This window comes from Micropterus dolomieu, linkage group LG10, assembly GCF_021292245.1.
Source record: "Micropterus dolomieu isolate WLL.071019.BEF.003 ecotype Adirondacks linkage group LG10, ASM2129224v1, whole genome shotgun sequence".
Taxonomy (NCBI): Eukaryota; Metazoa; Chordata; class Actinopteri; order Centrarchiformes; family Centrarchidae; genus Micropterus; species Micropterus dolomieu.
In genome coordinates, this window is record NC_060159.1 from 19,458,212 (window position 1) to 19,477,816 (window position 19,605).

General features: G+C 40.4%; 1 protein-coding gene across 2 annotated transcripts in view; it reads right to left on the bottom strand.

The window, feature by feature from the left end:
• slc24a4b (solute carrier family 24 member 4b) overlaps positions 1 to 19,605 on the bottom strand; it is a 40,723-nt gene that overhangs the window by 19,295 nt on the left and 1,823 nt on the right. For both annotated transcript variants that reach the window (XM_046061049.1, XM_046061048.1), the window contains exons 2-8: positions 15,661 to 15,768; positions 4,712 to 4,788; positions 2,386 to 2,460; positions 2,205 to 2,289; positions 1,621 to 1,724; positions 1,207 to 1,281; positions 1,070 to 1,095 (exon numbers count right to left, since the gene is read on the bottom strand). In XM_046061049.1, the coding sequence (XP_045917005.1) occupies positions 1,070 to 1,095; positions 1,207 to 1,281; positions 1,621 to 1,724; positions 2,205 to 2,289; positions 2,386 to 2,460; positions 4,712 to 4,788; positions 15,661 to 15,768 (550 nt within the window). The remainder of the gene's footprint in view (positions 1 to 1,069; positions 1,096 to 1,206; positions 1,282 to 1,620; positions 1,725 to 2,204; positions 2,290 to 2,385; positions 2,461 to 4,711; positions 4,789 to 15,660; positions 15,769 to 19,605) is intronic.

Below are 19,605 nucleotides of genomic sequence, written 5' to 3' on the forward strand. Positions count from 1 at the left end.
CTTATCTTATTTTATCCCTTTTATTTTATTGTATTTTACTAATTTTATATTAAATTTTCATGCTCTTATCTTTTTTGTATTATTCTTTACACTTGTTAAAGCACTTTGTAACTTGTTTTTGAAAAGTGCTCTACAAATAAGGATTATTATTATTATTATTATTATTATTATTATTATTATTATTACTACTACTACCTGCAACAGAAAACGGAGCAGGGCCGAGTAGAGTCTAGTCTATCGATTTGCGCTATGGTAGCATTTTTTGGCAAGGCAGCATAGATCGTCAGAACACCGGCAACAGTTCAACGTTCAGTCCTGATGGTAAGATGTGGAACAATGATGTTGTGTGATTGTGGACTGGTAATAACTTATACCATCTGCTTACAGTCGCAGTCTGAAGCGGCTTTGATTTGGATCACACTACCTTGTTTCTTACGATCTGCCCTTCTCTGCTTCTGATTGGCTAGTAGTCCTTACCTGGGAACTGCGCATGTGCAACTCCCAACAAAGATTTTGTACAAGTAAGATGCATCACTCTGTAGCTCAGGAGCAGAGCGTACAACACATAGGGTGAAAAGAGGAGCTGCAGGAATGTGCAGTATGAGGAAAATATGGTGTTTTTTGAAAATTAAACCATGTAAACCTGTTCTGGTACAACCCCTGATTAAGCATAATACCACCTCTTTAAGGGAAAGCGATTATGCGAGTGGCTGTTGCTGTCATGACAGATCTATTTCAGCCACCAGCTGCTATCAAAGTATTTATTTGGCTCACGGGCAACTGCTGTAGGTGAAACCTAAAGCGCGGGGAAGGTGTCACGTCGGCCACTGTGAATGGGCACTGCACTAGTTTATCTAAAGTTTGCTAAAGTTAGCCACCATAAGCTAATAGTCATACTAAATCAAATAAGGCTGTAAAAGCAAAAGCATTGAGCGTTTGTTCAATTGAGCAGTCATGGGTTTTACTGCTTATAAATTTAGCTTTTCAATCAAATCGGACACAAAAATATAGTCTCACTTCAAAACATGGACACATTTACAGCTTTAACTGGATGAGTAAGTTAACTTACCAAACAATTTTCTCATCGTAGATGAACTGAAAAACGAAGGGAATACAGTTCTTAGATTAGAATAAACACAATTCAAAGAAGAAAGTCACAGCTGGTGTTCATTAATAAAATGCTTGCGGTGAACTTGTCCAACTTACTGCAATCAAAGCCAAAACAGACAGGGTGTAGTAGAAGGAATCCCTGAAAACTGCCCACCAGGTCAAAATCACCACCTAAGATTTCACAGGGAAAAGTCATCTTTTTTGCATTTATGTGTAGTTCTATGAAAAATTTTTGGTATCAGACGTACTTAATATGCACATTTTACTTAACAGAAAGAGCTTAGAGAAGAAACAGATTTATGATCCATTTATGCCTACAGAGTTTAGTTTCCCCATTTCCACTAAAACCAGTTCTGAGAACTCTTAACTGAAGCAGATGGTTTTGTTTCCCCCCAGCAAAAAACTTCTGCCACACATGTGCTGCTCTGCAGTCTATAAATAAACAGAATGATGCCGCTGCAGCAGGAAATCACTTCCTCCAACTCACACACAAAACATAAACACACATACCTGCCCAGCAAAGATCCCACAGACACCAATGATACAAAGGATGTTGAAGACAGCTGAGCCAACGATGGTCCCAACCCCTACATCACCGTGGGTGATGAAGACACCTGCACACAGGGAGGCATCCATTCATAACCAGCAATGACACCAACCATCTGGGAACGTCTAAGTGTATGCACATTGTGTGTGTGTGTGTGTGTGTGTGTCACATTGCGGGAAAACGCAAGTCCTCAATGAAAAACATAAAATTTAGGGTGAAGATTTGATTTAAGGTTAGGGTATGGTTAGGTTTAAACGAATGTGGTCTACAGCCTGAGGGTGTAGGTGCACTGGCACAGGTAAAATTAAAACAAAAACAGATAAAAACACTCCTCCGGGTTAAGTTTAGGTAAGTAATTGTTAGGGTAAGTCTCCAGGAACTGAATGTAACTCAATATAATAGTCTCTGAAGTGATGCAAACGTGTATGTCACGGTGAGGACTTTAACATGAATGCACAATAACTCATGGGGACTTGTGTCACTGTAGGGACAGAAAAAGAGGCTGCTTTTTGAGGGTTAAGACTTGCTTTTGGGTGTGTGTGTGTACCAATGATAGATGCAAACAGCTCTGGTGCAGAACTGCCAGCTGCCATGAAGGTGGCTCCTGCAACATCTTCACTTAGATCAAGTTTCTGTAGAAATACAAAAAGAAATCGGTGGTTTACACAGACCAACCAGCATTGTGTGACTGCAATACTGAAAGATGAAGGTGTACAACTCCCAAGTACCTCACAGATCTTCTCCAGCGATGTCACAAAATATTCGTCACATGTTATGGCGAGAGCCAGAAACATGTAGAGTGCCTAGAGACAGAACCAGCAGAGTTAAATTTGTGTGTGAGTGTAAAAGTAAGCGTTTGTGTCTGACAAGGGCAAGAGAGTGAGAGTACAAGATTGTGTGTATCCCTGTATAGATACATGTTTAATCATCAGAAATTAGCAGAGTTAATAGAGCCTTGGCAGAGCAAGACAGTCTCCTGCTAAAGGAGGGGTGAAGGGGAATCTCAAAGCACAGCAACCAATTTAAATACAAATATCAATTCAGTGACAAGTCATTTTTCCTTACAATTTAAAAAAAAAAATTAAAACAAAACACACCAACAGGATGTGCATACTCCCGCCACTGTGAGAGAGGAGGGTGGATATGGGAGGCAACCTATTTCAGTAGCTGAGGAGATCTATAAATTATAGATCAGGTGTGACATCATCATGATCATGGCCTGGCAGTCCCAGCAGCTGTGCTCTGCTCTATGCTATCCACAGGGGGCAGTGCAGGACTGCAGTATGATCAGACACCTCCCCCATTTAATTTTTATCCTTTTCTCAGCAGTGAAGACAGGACACTATAAAGTCATATTTCAGTGTAGAACAAAGCTGGGGAGAGTAGTATACTGGATTGCAGCTCAAATCTCAATTTTGGTCCTATTTGAAAGAATACGCATCAAATCCTGGTCATGAAGATCTCTGGGTGTCACTAAGAAGAACTGTCTGACCTTACAGGTGAAATAAATGTTGGGTAAAGCACAAAACCAAATAGTGATCATAAGGTTGTTCAGTGTTGGTGTTGCAGTTAATGGTGGCTTATTTCAACTTTCATTAGGGTTTAGGAATAAAAAAAAATAAAAATACAGCACGGTATGACGTCCTGATGTCAATGCAGGAAGTATCCTAGACAGGTATCTCTGCTGTGGGAAGTGTTTAACCATGCCGTGAGGGTAAAGTACTACAGTTCTTACACTTCTGCTCATACTGGCTCTCATTCATCATGTCAGCAAACTTGTTGAGTCTTTAAAAGCTAATATGAGGCTCCAGGAGTCTGAGTTAGTGGGCATCTCCCAAAGTTCATATTTTTAGTTTACCATTCCCTGTGTTCCTTTGCTGAGCTGCAGCCATAGTAACAAAAGGAGTGAGTTTTTGACTAAAAGACTAACTTTGAGACAGACTTTGTGAACTTATTCTTGAATCCAACAATACATTATAAGACCTCAGTATTTCGAAAATCCTGGCTGCAGCCATGGGTTGCATATATCAAAAAGAAACGTTTTAAAGCCAGTTAAATCCAGCATGAAGCGCAATACCTCAAGCTGAACAATACTGAATAACCCCATCCACAGGTGGCTTGTGTCTTTATGTCAAGTCAGCGGAGCTTAGCGTGACTGAATGTAGGCAATAATGGTTTTTCATGTGGAGAAGCAGCTCATACAATATAAATAATGGACATTTTCCTATCCTTACCTCCTGACCCGGGCCTGTATTTATCAAGCCTCTCAGCATTTCTCTAATGCATAATGCTTAAATTTAAACTATGACTAAATATTTTCTAATACCATATTTATAAAGCTTTCCACACACACGAGTTGAAGCTCCCCTTTGAGACATCACTTTGACTCTCAGAGCTGTAAAAAGGAAATGACGTCTTGTTTCTCAGCCGATGTGCATTTAATGCATTCAAAAGGCTGTAAGGCTGATCTATCCGCAATTATATAAAATTACATTTCATCTTTGATGGCTGATTTTGATCTAGTGGAGCATCTTGTGCTGATTTGCTAGTAGGCCTTTTTTGTTTACTATATTAAAAACCCTATTATTCCCAGGGCTTTCAGCCATATCCCAGGGCCTTCCTCACCACAGATATGCATTACAAGAGATGCTTTTGCACAACCACTGGTTTGTCTCTAGTGCAAACTGATCTACCCATTTTTCTTTCTTTCCCCGATGAGTCTTCCTGAGTAAACATATGTTTACATCTATATTGATTCTTTTTGCACAAAAATGGGTATATGCTGATTTTAATGTGTGTAATCACTTGAGTATTAATAAGCTCCTCTGACAATCTGGCAAAAAAAAAACAAATTAAAAAAAACACACGCTACCATCACCCCACATTGTGTGTTTATAGCTTTTAAAGCATAGAAGATAGTTAGGCTGCCATGTGAAAAGCTCTTAAATCTACCTGCAACCAGGTGATCTCCACTGAGAGAGTGTAGACATGGGACCTATGTGATGGAGACGCAGGTGCAGCAGGTTAAAAAAAGAAAGTGAGGAGTTCTCTTACCGCTACGATGTGCAGCAGAACGGCCCCAGACTTTCGTTCTGGGTTGGTAAAAAGGTCATCGGGGAACTCGTGTATTGCTGAGGAGAAAGGAAATGTAACAGTCACTACACATCAGCAGCATAACAGCAAGGTAACATGTCCCCAGCCCACCCTGAAAGGACTGAGACATCATGATGGGCCTCTGTCTCAGTGGAGCCCTAAAATGAATTAGTTCGGTTTTGGTACCTCTTTTCACTGGATTATGTAATACAGCAAAAGCAACAGCAAGGCATCACAGTGAGTCAAACTCAAATTTAAAAGCCTATAATCACCCCCGCCCCCTTTAAATAAAGATGGAACAATATCAAGTACTTTGAATTAAAAAAAAAAAAAAAAAAAAAAAAAAAAAAAAAAGGACTGAAAAGGCTATAAACACGTTATGAAAATCATCTTCAGTATGTCACACCAATGACTTCATACCTATTCATGGAAGAACAAAAAAACTGATGTAAAAACATGGGCTATATTAAGAGCCTAAAGTCATACAGAATTAAAGCAACAAGGCAGAAAGAAATCTCATTCTCATCATCCATAGCTCCAGCTGAAACACAGTGTGATCATGGTCCCGCCATATGGCTCAGATCTCTGGGAGCACAATCGCTCCACGGTATACCTGGCTGGAGACAGAACCAGGTCGTCTTCCCGATGGGACACAGCATCTGTGGCGAACAGCCTCTGTGTGACCTGTTACTGTTGGACCTGAGCCTCAGGCTCACATCTTGTGTCCCCTTGTAACAAACCTGCAACATAACTAGAGATAGCTGTAACTTGTATAAGAAATATGCTAAACTACAGTTATTCTGCCTGCAGTATAATGCTAAGGAAAAAACACTAAACACAAGACTAAGAGTATACAGTCATTAGCAGTCCTGTGATGCTATATTTTAGGCATGGAAGTGCTTTGCATGCATAACTAACATGCTTACAAAGAAAGATTTTAGCATGAGTTTTTACAGTTATAAAGGGTTTTGTAGTTTCAGCTGTATTAGGAGTTTATATGGTCAGAGTAATTTTGAAGCTTCTGTGTTGGAGTTGTAGCATCTTTTCGCCATTTATGTCTAGCTGAAAAAGACTCAACCTTCATGTTGAGTATATCAGCTGTACAATACTGTTCACACAACAAAAAAACACAAAGATGAGATTTGGGCCCTTGTCACATATGGACTCATGAAGTGGAACAGTGCTCACCTGAGACTTCTCACTGCATCTGTCCCAACCTCTCTACTGCCTGTTTATGACATTCGATGGTGTGAACACATGACTGAATCATCGCAGCATTTGTAACACTGCACAGACAAAGCGAATACTGCACAGTATGTAGTCCAAGCCCACTTATCGACTGCATGCCTCCTCAGTTTCACTCAATTACATCGCATATATGGAAATGTAGTGCATTTTGTCTCTCCATATGTCATAACACGTCATCTTTGCAGCTGAACAGAGAGCCACGACACAAAGAAACTACAGTGCCATTTCTGACAGTGGAACACAGATTCATCAGAACATGATTTGTTGGTGTTTTGGTGTCTCAAGTGCAACACTGCAGCGCTCTGTCTGGCGTTCATTCTCCATATCAAATTCGACAACTCTGCCTCGGTAGTACTCATTGCCTCCGTTGGTTTGGGTTGGTGTAACAGACGACCGTCACTATGGTTGAGTATGCGCTGTGACTGCCATACCAACGAGCCTGGCTCTTTGGCGTTGCATGTTTGGCACCCTGTAGACAGGGGTTCAAATCCGGGTGGGGTGACTGCTCTTGCCTTTCCGTCACAGTTTGTTAAAGGGTAATTTCAGTATTTTTAAACCTCGGCCCCATTTTCACATATTTTGGTGTTGAAATGACTAGTAGGTACAAAAAGTTTTGGAATTCATGCAGTAACTAGAACTGGATAGTAAACCTAAAGTATTTTTGTGGGGAAATTGTCCATCAAAATTATGTGTTTCTTGTCACGAAAGGCTCAGACCAGGTCTCTGACAACATCATGGAAAGGTAAAACCCAGTAACACGCCTTAATTTTTAACCAGAAACAGAAGCTTAAGGACTATTCTTGCTGTGAAATCTCAAGAGGCATATTGTTGCAGGAAGACGACAGTGGAAAAGGGAGTCAGATTTGGAGAGAAGAGTTTATTGTGTTGTAATGTTTGTAAATTAGGTCTTGCTACCACTTCCTCTATGCACACAGCAATGTCCTCGCTCCAAAACTCTGACTCACGTTTCTACCAGCGTCTTTCTGCAACAACTGTGTGAGAATTGTCCTTAAGTGAGACTTCTGTTTCTGGTTAACAGGCTCTGAAGGAATCCGTTGCAGCTATTGCAGCTGGTTCGAGACTGCTGGCTGAAGCCAATTACTGCACAGCTTTAAAAGATTTTTGTACCTACTAGTTATTTTGACACCAAAATGTGAAAATAAGGCCCAAAACACAAAAAAAGTAGGGGACAGGACTTGACATAAAAGCTGGTGTCTGTCAAATGAGTTGTAGAAAATTTGGCACAATAAGGGCAACTGATTAGAGGATAGAATGAGAAAAAAAAAAAAATTGAATGCATGAGTAATGTAGATTATGACATTAAAATGAAATAACTGGGAGAATACCTTGGAATCTAATAGCAAGATTGACTGTGGCAGGCCACTTTAGCTCATTTCATTTCTGACAGGTTTATATGTGCTGAATGAAACGCGTCCGAAAGCCAACGGCCACAGAAAGATGCAATCAGTTACAGGATTTGTCAGATGTGCAACTCAGAGGTGACTGAAAACAAATTGATGCCAAGGCTAAACTCCTACTGATACCTCATGGATAAATAGCCCCACACCCATATATTATTCTAGCTGTTAAAGGGTTAGGGTTACCTGTTAACTGAAAACCATGGGTAAAGTATCAGATTTGAATTCCCTGCTGTCTGAGTCTTTTCACCTCCTTCCTCCATGTTCAGCTACCATACCTGCAGGTCTGCCATTAATCAATAATTAAATGCCTTTGCCATCCGTGTTCTATAGTTACTTGTTCAGCCCCATGCCACTGTATACAATCAGGTCTGGTTGAGTGTGCTAAAAATGGGTCATCACATTAAAAAGGTGTGTAAAGGGCGCCAGCGCTGGGAAAAGCAGAGAAATGACAGGCAGGCAGGGGTCACCTCCCAGTTCCTGTAAACATTCAACCAGACAGCTTCTACAGGGTTCGTCTGGGTCTCCTTACTTTAGAGGTTAAAGCAGACACGAACATGCCTCCACAGCCGTTTCCCCACACAAGGACAGGACGTACACACAGAAGCACGGCGACAGACAGATTGCTTATGTGATGCCTCAAATAGAATCATAAACATGTCGCTTGATTGATTTTGTCATTGAAGTGTCATTTTTACAGAAATTGAATAAAGCACATCGTTATGATGCATTATGATTTATTGCAGAAATTAGTTGACAGAAAAATCTTTACTTTCAAACCATTAATAATTTATCAAGCAAAAATCAAGCTGCAACTAACTATTTTTAGCGATTTCATCTCCTGATTATATTCTGATTAATTGATTGGTCCGTCTGTCAAAAAAACTGCCCTTCACACTTTTCCTAAAGCCTAAGGTGCCATCCATAAATAGCTTGTTTAACAGCCCACACATATTCAGTTTATTATACAAAGAAAAGCAGCAAATCTTCACAGGTTAGAAGCAGGAACTACTGACTTTGGCATTTTTGCAACAACAAATGACTTCAGCTTTGAACCGATTCAGCGATCAGCGAATGGATTAATCACTTGTTTCAGCTCTTAAGAGTTTGCTTGCTTTTCACCATTTTAAATAAACATCTCTTGAATACTTCAGATGTGTCTCTTGGCACTCTAGAGTCTATGCACTTTAGAGTACATCACTGATTTTCATCATCATCACGTTGAGTTGCAGCACAAATTTATCATGCAATATGGCATTTAGGTCACTAAGATAGCTGCTTTCAGAATAAAAGTCTGGCAATGAGGGAGAACGTGAGTGAGGGACGTTTGGTCTGGTGTTGCAGGCAGGAGGCAAAAAAATAAATAAAAAGTCCTCTTCAGAAGCTAAGCAACAAATCTATAAATAAATCTTGGATTCTCCGTTTGGACACCTGATTGTTCCGCTTATGCAAGAAATTACTGGCAACCCTTTTGTTCATCTGTCTCCCCCCTCCTCATCTTTTCAACCCAAGAAGTAATTACAAGTCCGCTCAGAATCTTCCCATAAAGTGTTGGGAAGATTTTAGAGACAGTGCTGCCATCACTGCCAGGACAGCTTTTTGTTTTAAAGTGGTCATGTTATGTCCTGTCATTTTCAGGTTCATAATTTTATTTATGAGTTGTACCAGAGTGAAGCATTTCACTTCAATTAGATTTTTGTTTAGAGTTGTGCATGTGCAGTAGCTACTACTACTAGCCAATCAGAAGCCGAGTAGGCAGGGTTCTGACAAGCCGGTAAACGCAGCTTTAGTTCAGCTGTACATGTTCTCAAACCAGCTTCACTACCTAGACTGGAGCAAGTTTTAGAGTGGTAAGTTTTTCATATGTAACAAGTTGATCTTACATATCGTTTTAACTCTGCACTGTCAAAAAGCATAATGACCTCATTAACCAAAACTAACAGGTTAAACGTGTAAAAAAAGTCTGCCCATAATATTACTCAAGTTCAGCTTGACAAGTTCAGCCCAGTTCACTCAGATGATTGAAGTAATAACTGGACAATCTGCTTTTATTCCATGTATGTACAATAAACAAGTGTATACTTCCTTGGAAACTGAATAAATTCAAAATTCTCAAGTCTCATATTGCCTTTACACATCACTTCCTACAGTATATAACATAAACCTCGGATAACCTTGATTTGTTGACGCATTAAAGCCAGAGCATGCCAGCAATTCTATACATTTGTGTAATTATTCCATAATCTGGTAATATTCCAGATATTATGGTGCCGTTACATAATGGAGCTCAGTATCTGGTGCCGTCTGTTGTCCCAGAGATGGGACAGGACAGTGCACAGAGCAGGCCAGTCTTCACTCACTGTGGTGGCATGGGCAGAAAAAACAATTTCTAGATACACAGAGTGAGATGGAGCCATTCAAATATGGTTTTATAATTCAGTTTCTTCCAAATCTTGAAATAGGTCATTCCATAGAGAAAAACACAAGGCCATCATATAGCAACATAAATAGCCAAATAAAAATATTATGTTTGCAAGATATTTTGGCAGAGTGCCTGGTGCTACCTTCTGTCACAGCCCGCGCACCGACCCACAGACAAGCCAGGTCATTAACAGAATACAGTGACACTCCAGTACAGTAGTCAAGAGACTCTGAGGAGGAGTGGGATTCCTCTGGGTCATTAGTCCATTAGATAATTAGCTTGCTCCTGCAGACATTAGTGAGCAGCATGACTCAATTGTGACTGACATTAGCTTCTTGTAAACATGACAACGTCACAAGTTGCCTTACTGGGAAAATTTCCAAGTCACACAGAAAAGATAAGTTCTGAAAAGAGCAAGGGGCTTAGATACACACGATTATCCTGTTAGGTCAATACTTTCACATGCTCAAAACCTCACATGTACAACAACTTCCATCACATGGTCATGGAAGCACTTAAAGACAATTTCATCTGTGTGAACACTCTCGCATACTATTCCTATCACACTGCTACTTTTAGCATGAATTCCCTTCAGCCTTTAGCAATTGTGACTCTGTATGAGAGTGAGTAGAGAGGTTGTTGAAAGAGGCCAAGTTGGTGTTCAAGACTCCTGGTTCAATAACCTAAAAGGGGACGCTGCTGTGAAACGTATGCATTCAGCTGTGTAAAGAAGAAATAGGTAAACAACTTCCTCAAAGTGAGGTATGGATCTGGAACGACAGAACAGAGCTACCTTTGATGCTGTGACTATGTGTCTTAAGACCCAGTGAAATGTCCTTTCTACCCTCAGGTTTAATAAAATAAGAAGCTACTCCATGAAAGCCACAAGTAGAACAGAAGGGAAGTTTGAGTAACAGAGAGGCAGCAAATCTGAAGCAGAACAAAATGTGAATGAATACATAAAGAGGTCAGGCGTGTTTGCACTGCACAGTGTGGAGAGTGCTCTGTGCAGGTGCTCGTGCCTGCGCTCCCCTCTCTGCTGCATTGTTCCACCATTGGCATGCGAGGGAGAAGCAAAGCGAGGTCAGTTTCCATTATGCACAGCAGCATAATCCCCGCTTGTGTAATTCCCTTTTTAAAAGCCTCCTTCTGGTGTTTCCCTGGAGTTGACAAACCAGCATTCCAAAGTGTGCTGGCCTATACACACTGGCACGCTTTATACCGCCAAATTTCTTGCCTACCCATCCCCCCCCCCACAAAAAGACATCTCACAATGGTCCATCCATGCGTTTGCCTCAAATCCAGCAGAAATCACCCTCTACTCACTAGCATTTACACAATATTCAACACTGCAGCTTTTGCAGAGTTAGCCACAGTTCCTCTTCACCCACTCCACTTCTCATGCCTAAGATGTAGCATGTGCAGCCCCTACCCATGAGCAGATTTGTTTGATCTAAAAAAATCACTATAAGCAAATCTCAGATTAATTCATAGTACAAACAAAGCCATACTAAAACCTTTGTTCACTTCTACTTTTTGTGCTGTCATCTACTTCTACCAGGGCCAGTTATGTTAGGTTTAATATGACATTAGCGGAATCTTTATTTAAAGCAAATTATTCCTCCCACAGAATATCAGGCACGGTGTGCTGTCCCCCCCTATAAGAGAGTATAATCTAATATTCTGTGTCCCCAAGTAAACCTCATGTCACTGATAATTTTTTATTGTTTTTTTAAAGTTACTTTTGTTCCAGATTTATTGGAAGTTTTAGGAGAAAAAGTAAGAGCACTTTTGTTCCATTTTGTCATTTGCTCCAGGGTAAATGCATGTCAAGGGGTGGTATGACTCAACATCTGAGTGTGATTGTTACAGTGTATTTAGAGGTTGAATCAGCCCCTTGCAGTGTGATTTTGTCCTTTGTAGATCACAAGCATGCATTGTAATCAACCAGGAGCATGACAAAACTGTTTGGACAGCACCTAGACTTATCCAGGAGTTATTACTGAATGGCCAATAAAAGAGGCACTTATGATGAACGGTTGCCTTAGCAGCACAAGTCTCGGGACAAGCAAAACATTAAGTGCCTTGTGAACCCAGGAAATGGCTCCCTCGCTGATCACAGAAATAATGAGGAAAAGGCAGACAGACCAAAGCTGACTGAGTGTAATCTATGCAGCCCACAAACAGCAGCTTAATTAAACAGAGCTTCAGAGATTGCACACACTCAGCATAAAACAAAACATCTAATAATAATTCTCATCCAATTGAGCCTGGGTCCATCCACGATTAGTGCTTTCCCCTTCGGGGTGCACACCAGTGCCATCACTGGTCCACTGCTGGCTCATCAGCTCTGGACAGACAACTGCACAGGGAATTAGCACACACACACGGCTTTGTGACAAAAACATGTGTCTCGCTTATTGTCAGAGTTGTACAATTCCTGTGGCTGATTCATCTAAAAAGATAAAGATTCAGTTCTTGCTAGAAAGATTTACTTTTTCCACAGACAATAGGCCATCTGATACTTCCTTCTCTCCCTAATTGGATTTTGTTTCATTAGCAATAATTCCCCTTGACAAAACAAGCTTAAGCAATACAACTTTTCTTTATTCACCACAGAAAGTGTGAAGTCATTTTAAGTTTCTCTGTTTGAGAGATACCTGTGTTAGCAACTGGCTGCCTGGCAAGTACATCTCTTTGACGCCAGCAATAAGAGCTACTCCAAGCAGGTAACTTCTGTTTATCACTCAGATTCAGAGACAAGAGTTTCAAATAATTTATATAAAAACATTTTTGTAAAACTTTAGAAAGTTTGCGTTGCTTGCCTCATTGATACAAGTCACGTTTCCCAAATCTCTACATACAGTTTGAGCGCAAAGCAGAGTTGAGTAAATGAGTGCAAGACCCAGAGATTGAAAAGTATGAAAATTTTCCTTTTAATTCTTGTCCAGGAATCATGTCAAAACACAAGCTCAGTGTGATTTTCTCTCACCAAAAAAAAAAAAAAACCTAAATCAACTTGTTGCCAGACTTTTCTTGAATTAAGTTCCATTTTCTTGATGCTTGTGAAGTGATGGCAGATTTTGTCTTGTCTCAAGATACTACGCTTCATTGCTGTACATCAGGGGTCGGCAAATAAGTCTGGCTTTGGGACAAATTTTTCTCAAGCCGTTACATGGCGGGCCAGAACACAGTCAAATTATTTCTACCCTTAATTACGCATGAGTAGGTTTAGTTCAGTCGGTAGAGTGCATGACTCCCTTTGGGAAAATTGTATAATCGACATTTTTTTCCTCCCTTGTTAAAGAAATTGATAAGGACACTTTTGCACATGCTCACAATAAAGCATGTGCTGCAGTGTGTGCGTGTCCCTGCGTTTGATCCGCATTCAGTAACCTATGGATGTTTATTTTCATTTCACTGAGCAAATTCAGGGGAATCCAATCACACGTTCACTGACGACTTTTTCCAGGTGTGTCAAGCAAGAGAGAGAGGGAGAGTGAGTGAGTGAGTGAGTGGTCCATGTGGAAATCTTGCTTGCTTGATGTATTTTCTGTCTTTGTGACGTTAGATGTCGTTCTTATCACACACACGTGTTGGTTTCCCTCGTGGGGGTATAATGATCATAATCGAACTGGAGGAAGATTGGTGTACATTTGCATTCTGTCTATAGGAGCGCTTTGAAATTGTAAAACTGTACACTTGGTTATGTAATAGAAAGTAATAAAAATATTGAAATGGAGAAGAAGTTAACCTGTCTATAGATTTTGTATTTCCAAAATCCAGAGAGAGAATTTGACCTTGGAGTCTAAATGACTTTGTTGCATCTTTTGCAGAATAATTATACAGGCAACATCACAGCCCTCATTCTGCCCATAACGGACCAAACAGAGCAACCAGTCAGCTGAGGGGCCTGAAGTACGTGACTATGACAGGATTATTCACAAGACCAAGAACCAAAAGAATCATATGATCAGCTCACACAGATGAACAGTGGTGGGATAAGAGGGAGGAGGACTAGAGCCGCTGAGAAATGTGTGGAATGTGAAGCCCAATCTGGTGCCTCCTGTGTGGAAGACATGTGAATGGGGAAAAAAAAAAAAAAAAAGAATATAATCCTGCAGGATTAGGAGGAAAACTTCAAGCACATAATCTTGTCATTTGGTGCTCATTTCAATAGGACCCCCTCTGTGACTTCACTATTCAGTACTGTGACCATTAACATGTGAAATTGTTTCAAGTCAGTGGTGTAAAAATGTTTGTTTTGCTTTTATGTGAAATAGCTGGTAACAGTGCCAATGACTCACTAATCCTGAGGGATTCTGCCTTCTGTGGCCAAGAATGAAGTAATAGCCAGTTAGTCCTTACTGGGTCACTTGTGATGCAGCAAAAAAAAAAAACCCTGTATATTTTCAAATTTCTTCCTAAATTGTCTGCACATCCTGTGTGTGCTAGTCAAATACAAATAATACACATCCCAATACTGAGTCATACCCCATTTAAGCAAAATAAGTATTCAAGACTTAAATCTCTAGCCAAGGCAGCTTTAATGCAAAGCTTTTCCCACTGATTCATGCAGGATCGCAAAAAGCTCAAGTGAACCAGTGGTCATAAATCAAAGAGACTAAGGCAATTCTAATGACATGGAAATGAAAAACAGACAACAAATGACACACCGCTGCTGCCAGTACTTGTGTACCATTTCAAATCAATCATTTCATGAAAAACCTGGCTTTCATGTTTTTAGTAGCCTGATGCAGATGTCAGCAGTGTCAGTGAAACTGTCAACATACAATCCAGTATAATTATAGAGAATGCAGCTTCCTTTAAGTGTACCAAAGATGCTGTAACATAATATCTGACCGTTCATAGCCCTTTCAGTGCTTATTACAGCGCGAGTGATCTAAATTGAGTCAGAATAATAGGAGGCCCAACAAGGAGATGAATCAAACTCAATTATCAATAATCAACTCAAAACTCTACAATTTATGGGTTTTTTGGGGAGAAAAATAGGAGTTCACCCATAGATGTCTGTGTATTTAATGATCTTGGGATTGTATACATCACTCCCTGTGCATTAATTGGTCGATTATGTGGTGATGCACATAAATCAGATCTTAATATAAATTATTGCATTTAAGAATTATTTCCTGGCTTAACTGGTCTTGAGACTTAATTTGTTCTGGTGTTGACACAATAAGGAGATCTTGAATATTTGAAATTAGTAATTTAAAGCATTATTCATTTTTTAATCCTCATAATGCTGTGGTAAATGTGTTAGCAAACAGGTGCCTATTTACACATCCAGTAGACATGGAGCAACATTAATATTTATTTGCAGTCATGTTTGTCTAACCTGATGAATGCAAGTCAAATATTCAGTCTCCTTTTAGCTTGTTTTGTTATCCATAAACAGAGCTCCTGAGGGAAATATCTGGCACATCACTTCTAAATGCACCATTACATTCACTAGCTAGTCGCTGAATTTGTTTCTGCTATTCAGTGCTGGGCAGGTAGTTTTTCCAGGGCTTTTTTTGCCGAAACAAAAAAAACCAGCTTCCTGTCGCGTCTAGAGATGTGATTGATGAGAACAGTGGGAGTAAAAAAAACAAAACAAACTGTTATGTCACAGGGAGTTAAATCAAAACAATGAACTGAAAGTCCCTAAATGATCAGTGAGGCTGAGGAGTCTGGTGACAATTGTCTGTGGATCCTCACTGTAAGCAGCCTCTTTACATTACAAAGCCATTTAAACCATTGTTATTTTTTTGTACAAATGTTTATCTTACGGAACAACATTTGTTAGATCTGACAGAACATACCTGGCGCTGAACAGTTCTTCTGCTCTGTTTCGTTGTCTGGCAGTGAAGCCATTAGCCGTCTTCCCCAATGTTCAACATCAGGATGTCCCTCCACTATCATCCCATGGCCTGAAACAAACAAAAAAAAAGCTTTGCTTATCATACATTCAACACAAATGAAACCTAAGCATGTTACTTAGTATTTGTTTACAGTGGATGTTAATGCTAAAGATCTCCTGGAACGATTCTAAGTCTTTCCTTTTGCTGCAGAGAAACCTTTTTTCCAATTTTGCATGGTTTTAAAAATAAGCCACCACCAAAACTAACATGGCCGCTCTCGCACAGAGTAGGTTTCATGACCCAAAACATCCATGATCACCACCATTAATCCAAATAAGGTTGCTTTGCTTTAATCCCTTAAAAGTTTTTGCTTATGCAGATATGAAATTTTCATCTGGCAGCAGCAATAATATCAAAAATGCAGCTGCTGTGCCATTATCTTTGGGAATGGGAGAGTGGGAGGAGGAGCATACAAGTTACATTTTTAAAACTGCTCTTAAGCCTCTGTAATGAGGACATAAAAAAAAAAACGCAGCCCCAAGTCTATTATGTAAAATCCTACCAATGAGCCAAGCGGCATTTTAAACTTGCAATTTTCATAAAATGTGACCATGCAAATGCAATGTTGAATTGACAAAGCAATAACTTTACAGATGATTGAATGGTAGTGCTGTGTACACAGTTATGAGTGGATCACTAGGGAATGTCCTGTGAATTGATTGTTTAATTTATTTACATGTCAGTCATCAACAGAATATCTATGTCTGGCAACAAAATAAATACCTTGAAAATGTAAAGACATTTAGGAACATTTTACTGCTTAAAACATTCAAATGTTATATAGAGTACAGTAGAACTAGGATAATAAATAGGCATTAGCTTATTGCATCAACATCAGTATTGGTGTACAGTGTGTGACAAGTAATTGTAGCACATAAATGCTAAAGCCGACCAGAGACAACAAGAACACCTAAAAAAAAATATAAATACCCACCTTGATTCATTTACCTGGACCTAAAGGTGTACTGACACAGAAATTACTTCATTAAATGGCTTTCATTACAGTAGAGTTACTTAGACAGCCTGACAATCAGCAGGCGCTGGACAAACAGATTGTACACAAGGCGACTGCAGCTGCTTCCGACAGCTCTCCAATCCAAAAAGACAAAACCCTCCAGTCAATGCTATAACCTGTTCCTCCTCACTAGCCAGCTCAGTTTACACTCTTCTTTTGCCTCTCCCCTTTCTGGTTTATTTTATCCAAGCAATAAAACACTGTCCAATTTAATACCGGGGGAAGCACATGGATGCCAATTTGCAAACAACAAAACATGGACACTGTGCCAAGAGATGATCACTTGTCATACTGATCTTTCACATTTACACAACAAACTGTTTGGAAAATTGTTCATCACAGTCTGTCTAAATTTAATTTCTCCAGGCAGTTATGTGTAAAAATCGGTTGACGACAATGAAATTTTGTTGTTAAAGACACAAAACCTATTACATTTCCTGGAAGACTAAAAGAAAGGCAGCACGTGTGTGAGCGCGCGCCCTCCCCGTCAAGCATCTGAGAGGCAAAACAATGAACACATGATTCTGTCAGTACTTCTAGCGAGGCTGGGGGTAAAATAAGGGCTGCAGTCTGTTGTGGGCATGACGTTGCTGGCTCATGCTAAGTCTGCTTTCTTCTCCCAGTTGAGTCATTTTGATTCATTGTCGTTTCTTCATGTTCAGTGACCCCCGGTGTTTTGGTGTCGTGAAGAACTCGGGGGATATTTTGATTAGCCCTGATTAACCCTTTATTAGTTTGCCAGCAGGAAATCTTAAAAACCTTAGATTTTCAGAGGAATTTGGTGACTTTACTTCATTGCCATTTCATAGCTTTATAAATTCAATACCTTGAGCTTTGCTGCTGGAACAAGGAATTTCAACAACTGGGGGGGGGGGGTCACTTTGGGATTTGAGAACTTGTAAAACAAAAGTTATTTTATGGTTTGAAAGTTAAATATCATTAATGAGAATAGTGATTTGTTTTAGCCCTTTAGTAAGTTTACATTTAAGTCTAATTTCTTTGTTTGAGTCAAGAAATCGGTGTATCCTTAGGTGCTGGTGTAAAAAAAAAAAAAAAAAAGTATTGTTTAGTTCTAGCCTCCCAAATGTGATTTTTTTTACTAGTCTTAAGGTTTAGACTGGAAAACAAAACATCTGGAGATAGACATTTTACGGTTTTCTGATGTTTTATAGACAATATTACATTTTCCCCCACCCAAAAAAAAAAAAACTTGAAAGATGAATCGATAACTAGTTGAAGCCCTGTGTCAGATTTGAAATTGTTCAGCATTAGTGGAGGTTTACATCATATATGCCTGTTATTATATACACACACATCTTATGTGTATACCACAAAAGATCAACCTGATATTCTGAAAACTGCAGTGCAGAAAGATGTTACATTAACGAGACGCTAAATCTACTTGTTCCTTTGGAGCAGAACCAAAAAAAAAAAAAAAAGGATGCGACTACATCTCTCAGACTATACTGAGTAGCAGAGGGAGACAAGAGTGTGCAAGCAACAACAGAGGTAATGTCATCCTCCAGGTCTGTTCAATCAGCTCAGCAGGGAGATGGACCAAGGACAACCATCCATCAGTCTTTCTACGCAGTGAACATGCACTCCTTAAACGAGTAGTTACCTTCCTGTTGCCAAACACCCCCAGAGCAGCCCCCCTCCACCCCCAGGCTATCACAGTCAACCTGCTGCAGCTACCTGTCAGCGCCGAGTCCTGCCCAGCTTCTCAAAAAACACCTGTTCTAGTCCCCCATGCGGACATCCATCACACATACACACACGCAGCCTGATCAGCATGCACGACAGCATGTCGTGCCGCACCCCTCTTTATGGAGATGTAACCCAGGAGTAGTACATCAAATCCCATCCATCTGGACCATTCAGCACATCAACACTCCCCCACACTTCTATCAATCAAATGGGTGGCACAGGCAGAGCACAGGTTTTACTGTGACATGACAAAGGCTTGTTCCTGTTGTGACAGCTGAAAGATGAGAAGGACACAGCTATTCAATTAGACAGATCTGATTATGGTGCGCTTTGGGTCTCGTGGGTTCAGAGGGGAATTCTGTTTCCCTCGTTCGTCAAACACTTCTCATGCATGTCACCTTGAATTCCCACCATTCCCACTGCTGCTGGTCAAACGGCCTTAAAAATTCACGAGTAATGCCTTCTGTCTAATAGCCCCACATGACTATCAATGTGCGGGTCAGGCAGGCTTGATTAAATGAAAAAAGGCAAGCCATTAGCGGCCGGAGGTGGGTGGGGGGAGCCTTACTTTGGCTCACTGCCTGCCTTTGGAGATAGAGATTTGCACTTGCCTGTATGATATCATTCCACAATAATCTTTTAAGCCTCTTGTTGTTTTAATGTAATTAATAAAACTCCCAATACATCCCTTGGGAGATCTACAGTCAGGCAGTAGATGAGTTTGTGTATGTGTTTGGGGGAGGGGGGCTACTGTCCACTTCTTAGGAAAAGCAGGCAACTGTCCAAGGGGTGTGTTTTGTTTAGTTAGCCTCCCATTCTAGTGCTGTGTCAGATATCATTATTCACCAGCAAAATGTCAAGGTTGGTCGTTAGATTACATAACGTGTGTGTGAGGCTGTGTGGGATGGTCTGCGTGTCAGCGTTCGCACGGGCCCGAGATGAGAGTTGTGACATGTGTGCATGGGAGGGCATGTTGTTTGGAGTGTGTGCGCGCCTGCATGTGGGCATCGCGCGCATCACGATCAGCCATCTGAGTCGTTTTCACAGCGCACACCACGGGCAACAGTTATGAGTATTGTTGCAACATTCAAGCAAAAACACCACCCCCCCCCCCCCCCCCCCCC